A 10,934-nucleotide genomic window follows, 5' to 3' on the forward strand; every position below is an offset into this window, starting at 1 on the left:
TGTATGGCTGTTGCTCAAGTATGTCTTGCAATCACTTGTGTGTGCCTGCAGAAGCCTCATACAACATGTGTCTGTTTGTATGGAGAAAAAGACGGTGCGACAGGTTCTAGAGAACACTAGAGGCAGTGCCATCACGACACGCCCTCAATATTGTTGAGAGCCACATACCACACCGTGATTGGTAGATTCCTTCAGCTCCGCACACAACGCTGTCAAGCGCCATTCATTTAAAACTTGCGGGCTGCACTAACATTAAACTTTCATATTAAGGTAGGGGCCGCGAAATAACGTCTCACGGGCCGCAATTGGTCCGCGGGCCGCGTGTTTGAGACCCCTGCTCTAAATCGTCCATAAGTGTGACTGTTTTTTTTTCTTTATATAGCCCACCTCTTGCGCAAAATCAGCTGAGATAGGCATCAGCTTACCCACGACCCCAATGAAGACCAGCAGGGTAGAAAATGGATGGATATTTATAGATAGACATTATAATACAATTCTGATGGGCCAGATGTTTTCTCTGGGCCGCGAGTTGACAAACCTTGTTGTAAAAGGGTAGAGGAGTGATCACATAACAGTCAGCGCCACTGCATGCATGCATGTGTGTGTTTGTACTGATGTTTGAACGCTTCAGTAAACAATCTGACAAATGTTTACTTTGTGTTTGTTTTGTACTCACCCTTCCAGGAAGCTACTTCATGCCAGCAACCACTGCTTTATGTACTGTATACAAAAGACAGATTACAACCCTGTTCCGAGGCTGCAAACAAAGTGAGATGAGGTGATCGTAAATAATAGGGGTGTAACTATTGATCAATATATCAATTTATATTCCTAAATTTAAAGTATATTGATCTGTGCTTATAAAAATAAGGACATTAAATATTAAATCTATTTGCCCTACTGTGACGTCATCAAACAAAAATAGCGGATAGCTACAGTGGTCGAGAAAGATCACAAGAAACGCAAACGAGACAAAATCTTAAATTACAACACAAAAACTTTCAGCTACAGCACAAATGCAAAAGCCACAACAAAGGCAAACAACACAAAACAATAATATAAAGCTGCCACACAACTTGAAGCCACAAAATACGTAACAAACACATTGGAAGTAGGGCTGGCCTTTTATTAATATCTCGATATTTTCAGGCCATGTCACGATACACAATATATATCTCGATATTTTGTCTTGGCCTTGAATTAACACTCAATGCATATAATCACAGTAGTATATGATTCTATGAAATTAAACCTTTGAAATGGTTTCCCAAAAACTCTTGCCTTCAACTCAATGGAAAGAAAGTCTGTGTAATATATTTAAATTATTTAAATAAACACTGCAACTCCTCAGTAGTAAATATTCACTCTGAATTATTCCACAAGCTTGTTGATGGTTATCAAAAAGTGAAACTTGCAAATGGAAATTTTAACCAAGCTTATTAGAGGATCCATTCATTGTCTACCGCTTATCCCTTTCAGGGTCATGGGGGGTGCTGGAGCCTATCTCAGCTGCATTCGGGCGGAAGGCGGTGTTTACCCTGGCCAAGTCGCCACCTCATCACAGGGCCAACACAGATAGACAGACAACATGCACACTCACATTCACACTGTGGGGAACCCACGCAGTCACAGGGGGAACATGCAAAATCCACACAGAAAGATCCCGAGCGCAGGATCGAACCCAGGACCTTCGTATTGTCACTGTCACTAACCCCTCTCGTACCGTGCTGCCCTATTATATTAGAGGATGTGTTACAATTTAAAAAAATAAGCCCAATTAACAATCACCTTTGCAATCAAATAATTAGTCCAAAATGAGTAAAATTGATGTTTGATTTGAAATTATGTTTCAATAAGAGACTGTGAAAATTTGAGAAAAGCCCAAATAATAAAAAATTGTCCACTTATTTTTTTATTATTACATTATCATACCCAAAACGTGTATGACACGATTTGTTGTTTTTCAAAAGCAGAGCATCTTCAGTTGGAAGATGTGAGACATCAAAGAGGTCCAACGTGCCAGTGACATAAAAGAGGCCTTTGACGTCACAAACTGGGACACTGAGTCTAGTCCAGCCATAACTCAGTTAAGGTCCGATCGAGCAGAAGTTTCATCCTATTAGCACCATCAGATCCATCACCACTTCTTCAACAATGCAGATTTCATCGTCAAACAGGTGAGTTAAGTCTTAACATAACTTTTATTGATTTGAAAAAAAAAGCACAAACTGTTATCATGAACATAGATATAAAACTTAGCAGAGTTTTACTTGAGTAAAAGTTGTACCTTTAACACCGAATATATTATTAGTATTATTACCTCTACAATTGTATTATTAGTATTATTACCTTTACAATCCACGGTTACTATGTACTTGTATGCCAAGTACAGCTGGAACATTTCAAATTGCTCTTAACGCACTAAGGACGAACGAAGGTGTGCTTAACATATCATTTGACACGGTTGACTTTTGCGCCCACTAATTGTTGTCGTTAAACGCTTAATAACGGTAATAACGAGCTAATATGTATTCATTTATTTCCAATTTGTGACCTGATTAGAGCTAAGTGGCATCATCATGCTAGCCGATAGCTGAATAAAGTTTATTCAGCTATCGGCTAGCATGATGATGCCACTTAGTTTATTCAATAAACTTTGAGTCTGTACGTGAACTACGAAGGTTAAACAAACGGCTTATTTGTCTTAATGTCGGTAGCAAGCCGTATAATGGTAGGCATGTACAAGGATCTTTACCATTCTACACTAGTAATAAAACATGGACAAAGTGGACATTACCTTTCGGCGGTGTCAAGTCGGTTGGGAGCTTCTCTCCCGGGTGCAGCGTTGCCAGGTGGTAAATGACAAATTATCGGAGCATAAACCGTTTGAGGAAAATGATCATATATACCGGTACCCAATAATTGGGACTGTCCCAATTTGACGTTGCACAGGTCCATCAGCTGCAGTAAATATATAAATAACGTGGCTTGTAGTGCAGTCTTACTTTTAAATAAACTAGCAGCAAACTTAGGAGAAGCTGCCACTGGCAGAACGATGCCTCCACCTGGCAGTTAAGAGGCTGCTAAGACAATTCATGCACAATATCAGACGCAATGTGGGGGTTTATGCTGTTTGCCACCAGCCATGTGTTGAACGGGTCAAACTATCCTTCATTTTGGGATTTTGAGGGAATATGGGTGGTACATTGTACAGCGTGTAAAAATTGTTGCACAAATACGTATATTGTACTGTTGGCACCTCTGCTGGCACACTTTTGTTTCCATTGGAAAGGTAAATGCATGTACCTGTATATTAAAAATACATCATAACTTGCTGATTTGTCAAACGATTTTCATGCAGTATACTTTATTGCCAATGTCAAAATATGTTTTATTGTTAAAATATATTTTAAAAAAATTGGATTAATCACACTTTTGAATTTCGATTCATCGTGATTAATCATGCACAGTGAATTACTTGCATACATAAATCAAAAGGGGACAAGCGAATACTGTTTTTCTTTTTTTATGCATTCTAACTCATAAATAAATGCAATCAAAAATCAGCTGCCAATGGAGCTTATGGGAGTTGCTCTATTCTTCCTATAAAGCCCTTAAAACATCTCCGTCAAAGTTGTATATAACTGCTGTAAATATATATGTAATGTAGTAACAGGCACATTCATAATAAAATTTAAGATTTACGCATTTTGCTCATTTTAAGCATACAGCAGCTCATTAATTAAAAAAAAAATGAATCACACCGTTTGCTTTTTTCTTCAACATCACTGATTATAACTAAAACATCACTTACTGTATAAGGTCTGCTCTCACTGGGATGCCCGCTGATAGGATGTTGATATATTTATATTTAAATGAATAATAATATTAATCGTCGCAAAGTAGAAAAAAAAGGGGCGAGGGGTGGACGAGCGTCTTTTTGTGTCTTTTTTTCCAATTCCGGGTCTAAATTGGCTGTCAAAGTGTACCAATTTATCAGATTATGTCCTCATCCTTCTACTATCAAGGTAAGAGGCATTATTTATGATCTACTATAAACTTCCACGAGCTCTGAGGTGAAAGCAGCTCACCAGCCAATGATGTCAACATAGCAGAACAAGCTAGTTGGCTGTTTATGATCACGGTGTCGCTATAAATAGTTTGTCTGTGTTAGCGCTTATAATATTAATATCACTAATACTTGGTTAATATTCAGTCACGAGATGTAAATGGAGTACTGCTGGCGTTTTTTGGATGGTTATATGGAGGGCTTTATGGCCGTATGTATATATACTCTATTGTAAGCGGACTTTTGTTTACGTTTATTTACAAGTTAAGATGCATTAAAAAAGATATATTCTTCTTGTCCTTCTGTCTCCCATTGTGAATGATAGGTAAGATTCCAAAAAAGTGCAGTTCCACTTTAATAAATTGACCTCAAAGAAGACCCCAATATTTTGATACAAATGCAATGTTATTGTCAGAATGTCTATCACAAACAGTTTTAAAATGTTTGATTTGAGTGTACGTCATTTTTTTGCTCAAAACACAGTCACAGTATTTTCTAAAGTCTTGTCAAGTAGTTTTGGGGAGTTAAATTTTCCAGTGAGCACACCAATCAGAGTCTCCTCACTCATCTTTGCACTGATGTACGTATTGACCTGATCAGTGACCGTATAAAAACCCATGCCGCCTTTCAGGTAACCATCAGAAGTTAAGGTGAAGGAGCATGTACTGTTAAAATAAATTGCGTGATTCATCTGCATGTATACATGATTAATGTAATATTTTTGTAAATAATCAAAAACATAATTGTAACAAAACATTTTTTCCTTACTTAAAGGGGCTGTTTGAAACATATTTACAGGAGCTTAGAGGGCGTCAACTTTCCAATGTATTTTGCACAGTATATCCCACCCTCTAATGGTTTCTCCTACATAATGATGTAATTACGTATGTACGTAACACATGCACACACATTAGCTTTAGTTGACTTCAGTTAATAATAGCAATTTGGATAGCTAGCGTTAGCGGTCATTAAATGTATATCCTATCATAACAACAACATGACTGCAAACTGTTGGTTGTCTTTGATTGCTTTTCAGTTTTGTATTTGTGCACACGCTCTCTGTGCATACGTGTTGACTAGACAGGGTGAGTGACAGCTGTAAACACCAATCATTTTATTTGGTCGGTAACAAAAATGTATTACATAAACTTTGTAATTGTGAAAAATATAGACAGTTGTCAAACAATTGTGTCCTGTTAGGCAACTAATGGTAATATAATAAATACAAAATAAAAAAGACGCTTGAACGCATTATAATAATCCCTTCAATAAACTCCCTCAATTCCCCCCAAAAAACAGATTAACTCGCTGGACTATAAAAATAATATAACATACATCTGTAAACGTGGATGCATATGCAAAAGTGCAATATACACATATATATATATATATATATATATATATATATATATATATATATACATATATATATATATATATATATATATATATATATATATATATATATATATATATATATATATATATATATATATATATATTTCTGTACAGTTATCTATCTATTTAAATCTGCACCTTATTTTGGAAATGCAAACACTCTGCACCTTATTGCTCTTGTATCCTGCACTACCACGAGCTAATGCAACAAAATTTTGTTCTTATCTGTACTGTAAAGTTCAAATTTGAATGACAGTAAAGGAAGTCTAAGTCTAAATAAGATAGCTAGTGGTGTTCTGGTTATCTATTTTGCTTTGAAAAATGTTACAGTGAGGAAGTTGTACACAACACTTTTAAGAAAGGTTATTCAAAGCGTGCTTGTTTCAACAGGACAGAACGGCGTAGTGTGCAAACGTATAAAGCACAATGTGCAGGCATTCTTGTTTTATTCAGTTCCTTGTTGTGCCTTCTATAACCAAAAAATAATGCCCTAAAACTTTGCCCCTACTAGATTAGGCTCGCCATAGTCACGCATCTCAAAAGAGCATGTCCCATCTATTTATCATATCTATTACCAAAAGTAGTGCTGCAATCATTTTGCTGATCTTTTTACATGGAAATATATGTTACCAACATCCTAAGTCTCTTGTCATTCTCTTTCCTATAGCAGTCTGTTCAATTATGACACTAATGGAATCCATGAGAAAATTTGGCAGCGATTACTATCTTCTCTCTTTAGTGAAAATCCGTATACAGTAGAGGTAAGCAGCATGCTCACGCCTCATTTCAAATGATTTCTTCTCTCTTGTTGGAGCACAGAAAAAAACGACATTGTCTTTGTGTTTGCAGAAGATGCATATTAGGCAGTTTGTGCTTATGAAGCAGTGGAATAAAGTTCCTGGACATATCACTGTGGACCACATGAAGCAGTGGCTCCTGGCTCAAATAATCTCCCTGGACAAGTGAGAACAGTACAGCCATGAATGCCAGATGACTTTAAAAGGGTGACAATTACTAAATCCACATTCTTTTTTAAAGGTGCCAGAGAATAAAAAGTGATTGGTTACAGGCCTGGATCAAATCAAAGTTCTGCTTTCTGGACCAGCTAGAGAAAGAAGTCCATAAGGATCTCATTGAAGAGATGCACCTTTCACAGCTGCTTGGGAGGAGGGTAAGGAAATTATTATGTACACTTGTTGAATGTTTGTCTCACGGCAAGTCATACATTTGTCACCAAAGTCCATTATAGATCGACTGATTATCGGCCTGGTTGATTATTGGCGCCTATTTGGCATTTTGACATATATCGGTGTCGACCATCTTTTTATTAGTATTTGCCTTTTTTTATATAACTACAACATCACTACATCAGCAGATACAATATATATATATGGGTTTCCACGGAGCATTAAAAAGTATTCAAAGTTATTAGTCGTATGTGGGCTCTGTACCGAGGATGTCGTTGTGGCTTGTACAGCCCTTTGAGACACTTGTGATTTAGGGCTATATAAATAAACATTGATTGATTGATTGATTGATTAAATGGATTTTGTGAAAATTAAGGCCTAAATGGCATTTAAAAGCAATAAATACAATGTCCAGAGGCAACAAAAAAAAGGTTATACATTTGTAGGACTGGGCCGAGAGTTAATACGTCATTCAATCAAACGATAAATGAAAGTAAACATAATAATCATCAACTGTCGATACATATATCAGCGGTCATCGATAAATGGCTATTATGTGCGTTTATTTTCTTTCTCTGTCTTTCAAACTGGACACAAAATGTCTTGTCAGGCTCAAAAGCGCTGCCTTCATGGAGGACCCTTCGCTGGACGGCAAATTCAAACAGCTCTGGGGGCCAATGCTTTGCCATTCTTTGATCACTGTAGGCGTGTAGTCCTTAACTCTGACACCGTGTCATGTTAATGCGGAAGTTGAACTTGTTTAATACACGACTCTTTTATTTTAGTATTTTACAGTTCAACACAAGAGCTAACTTGGATAACATTAGCAACTCTCGTGAAGCAGACACCTCACGTGACCTACGGTGGCCAAGGATGGACAACCAAGGCAATTCTCACAACACCTGGATGAATGAAATCCATACATTCAGAGAAAATCCATGATTATTGGGTGGTGTTCCTATGATGAGTCACAATTGGCTAAGGTTATGGTGAAACATTACGGACTGGCCAATCAGAGGCAAGATAAGACGGGTCATCAAAACTAATAAGCAAAATCATATTTGTCATGGGCAACACTCGGAATGTGGGTTCATTAAAGGAGCGCGTCGAGTTTTATGTTCTGTGATTCAAACAAATAACGCATCAGAGATAGATGAACATGAAGACGACAGAAAGATATCTCTACCAAAAATCCAAACTTTGATTAAATATCTTGACGAATAGGAGATTATTATACAAATAAAGAAGAGCAGGCAACAGCTCACACATTCTCATACTTTCTATAACATCCAGGAATAAATTATGTCAGTCAGCTTGATAAATGTCTCACCTATAAGCTACGTGAAAGAACCACAAATTGGTTTCATTTAAATGTTTGCAAAATTTCAGGGTCCCTCATGCACAAAGAAACCATGCATTGTATTAAATTCATATACTGCTATAAAATGTAACACAATTGAGTACATTAGATAGCAAGTTATTGTGATGTAAAGAAGTCCTATATTTTTATACTCCGAAATGCAAATGTTGATGCTCCTCTGACCCGCAGCAATAGACACTCTCCTGATGTTTTTTGGTGTTAAATTACCTACATTACATCAGCACCGCATATAAAATGATGTCGCTACTGGTTTGACGTTACCCAAAAAATATTGTTAAAAAACATTTAACGCACCAATATGATTCAGTTTAAGAGATTGTTCAAATTACAAGTGCTCACAAAGTACAAATAAGAACAATTATGATGAACATCTTGAACCTTTTTAAAAATAAAATGACAATGATTACGTATGTATTTAATATTTGTTTACTTATTATTTATTTATTCACTGTTCTATTACAAAAGAAAGAACAAGGAAATGGGATAAAACTGCTATTATATGAAAAGGGTTAGAATTAAATAAACTCTGCTTCTTCCTACTCCTTTTCGGACATGCTGTAATAAAACAACTGGAAATATGTGATGCATTATATTGTATCGTATGCATGTTCAAAATAAACTGAAACTGAAACTTAAAGCCTTGTCCAGCTGTCTACTGATGTATATTATTCATGTTTGAATAACTTTCACTGCGAATATTGGCTCCATATATCGAATAACGGTTATCGGCCTCCTTGACAACTAATAATCTGTATCTGCCCTGAAAAAAACCTACATCGGTCGTTCTCTAGTCCACAAATCTTCTTTAATAAGTCACTTTTAACATTCTTTAAAATGTTTAGGTTTGGTTTGGTCAAGTATCTTTGAAATGGTCGGTCCAGCTAAAATAAAGCCAAAATAAAACTCACGACTAGTATAATTCAAATTACGTTGTAGTTTTATTGATCTTCGTACTTGTTATTATTTCTCTTTGCCTTTCTTTTTATTGGTTTAGTCCAATCAAAATGTTCTGGAATAATTTTCCGACTCATTTGTCTTTATCTCTCTTGAAGGTCACACTGGAAGGTGTAACATTGGTTTTTTCAATCATGTGTCCGGGAGCAGAGCGACTTGTTGAGACGTCGTTGCAGCAACTCTTCAACGGGCTGCAGGCGTTGTTTAACGTCAACGGCCTCGAGCTTGAGAAGTTAATGCCGTACATTGAGTTCCAACTCGCAACTGCCCACTTGCTGGCAGAGGTGGTGAACTATACTGTCAGTGTTTTCCTGAATATCCAGGAGCTACCTGCTGACTGGCACAGAGGCCAGGACCCCACTTCAGCGCCTTTGACAAGAAGGGCTGAGGCTCCCAGTGTGATTTGCAGAATGCTGAAACAGGCACTAACTTCATGCTTCTGCCTAAGTCAACAATTGAGTGAAAGCAGGCTCGTCCACACCTGCATTTCGTTGGTTTGTGAGAAAATGACCGACAGCATTTTTAGATACTTTGCTGAGGGCATTAAAAGCTCCCAGCTGCTGGACTTTGACCAAAGCTTTTTTATTGCACCAGGCAGAATTATGAGGGGCATCAAGGACATGGACTCTATTGTGATGATCAACAATTACTTTTTACAGTGAATAGTGTGCTTGGTGCAGCATGTAAATAACATATATTGTTTTTGTGTGTGCTGAAGATTCAAATGATGCAGTTTATGTTTAAGCAGCATGAGGACTCCCATGCATCTCAGTTATTTATGTTTATATATATACAGGTATATAAATGTGTCGTTACAGATATAGACGTTCTCATTCATTGCCTATATGTCCTGTTTATGTATGTGTTAAATAAAATGAATTAAAATATTAGTTGTGTTTTTGTTTATTTTTACAGTTGATTGCTCCCTTTTTTGGTTCATTTAACCAGAGAAGAACTCTGAAACATTGGACAGTCCTCCCTCGAACTTCTTTCAGCAGGCGCACTTGTTAAACTGAGGCAGCGGGGATTACGCACAATTGCACTTCCATCCATTCACCCGGCGAATGTCTGCTCCCTTGCTGATAAGATGGACAAACTGCTGCTCCTAAACACCAGAATCACAGATTTTTGCAGACCCGCCGCCCCGTGTTTTACGGAAAAATGGCTCAGTGAACACATCCCGGATAGCTCACTATACCTATCAGCTCCTCAGAGCAGGCCGCGTAAAATAGTTCCCAGGGAAGACGAACGGAGGCGGTCTACTGTATGCTTCTACATCAGGGGTCACCAACCTTTTTGAAACCAAGAGCTACTTCTTGGGTACTGATTAATGCGAAGGGCTACCAGTTTGATACACACTTAAATAAATTGCCAGAAATAGCCAATTTGCTCAATTTACCTTTAACTCTGTTATTATTAATAATTAATTATATTTATATTTGTGGAAACACTGATCATCTTAATGATTTCTCACAATAAATATATATAGAAACAGATAAATATCAATATGCAACACTTTATTTTTATATTTTCTCCAAGTGCACATTTTTCAAATTGAACATTTTCAAATGATCACTTCTAAGACCGTCTTGTGAAATCACAATATCCCATTTTAACTAGCTAGCCACTAACATTTTTTAACAAATCATGAATTACTTTGCACCATGTTTGTACAAATAATAACTCATGTAAAATACAAAAGTAAACTCTCAAATTTTTAAATCATGTCACACTTTGAACTGGACACCAAATCTGTTATCTGTTTCTTTGTCAGTTAGTGGGAAGCCTGGCATTGCATGCTGTTAACTAGTGTGTTGTACTCTGGTGTGTAACTTGACACTGCAACTCTGAGTGAGTCTTGCAGATGTGCATCAGTGAGGCGTGTTCTGTGTTTGTTCTTGATGAAGTTCATGTCAGAAAAGGCTGATTCACAAAGATAAGATTT

The 10,934-nt window shown here is 36.9% G+C and overlaps 1 protein-coding gene and 1 long non-coding RNA gene across 4 annotated transcripts in view; one reads left to right on the forward strand and one right to left on the reverse strand.

Moving 5' to 3' along the window:
- The window catches only part of LOC133646601 (uncharacterized), a 23,914-nt gene extending 20,878 nt beyond the window's left edge, over window positions 1–3,036 (reverse strand). For both annotated transcript variants that reach the window (XR_009825322.1, XR_009825323.1), the window contains exons 1-2: window positions 2,798–3,036; window positions 677–757 (exon numbers count right to left, since the gene is read on the reverse strand). This is a non-coding gene — a long non-coding RNA (uncharacterized LOC133646601). The remainder of the gene's footprint in view (window positions 1–676; window positions 758–2,797) is intronic.
- Window positions 2,037–9,848, forward strand: LOC133646600 (uncharacterized). 2 transcript variants are annotated; one of them, XM_062042140.1, is made up of 5 exons: window positions 2,037–2,177; window positions 6,138–6,228; window positions 6,317–6,429; window positions 6,506–6,638; window positions 9,088–9,848. In XM_062042140.1, the coding sequence occupies exons 1-5, from the start codon at window positions 2,155–2,157 to the stop codon at window positions 9,649–9,651; spliced, it is 924 nt and encodes a 307-aa protein (XP_061898124.1). In that variant the 5' UTR covers window positions 2,037–2,154; the 3' UTR covers window positions 9,652–9,848. The 2 variants fall into 2 exon arrangements, with proteins under 2 accessions (XP_061898124.1, XP_061898123.1); XM_062042139.1 differs by having other exon boundaries at window positions 2,043–2,177; window positions 6,135–6,228.
- Window positions 9,849–10,934: the final 1,086 nt, after the last annotated feature.

The sequence above is a fragment of the Entelurus aequoreus genome, linkage group LG03, assembly GCF_033978785.1.
Source record: "Entelurus aequoreus isolate RoL-2023_Sb linkage group LG03, RoL_Eaeq_v1.1, whole genome shotgun sequence".
NCBI lineage: Eukaryota > Metazoa > Chordata > Actinopteri > Syngnathiformes > Syngnathidae > Entelurus > Entelurus aequoreus.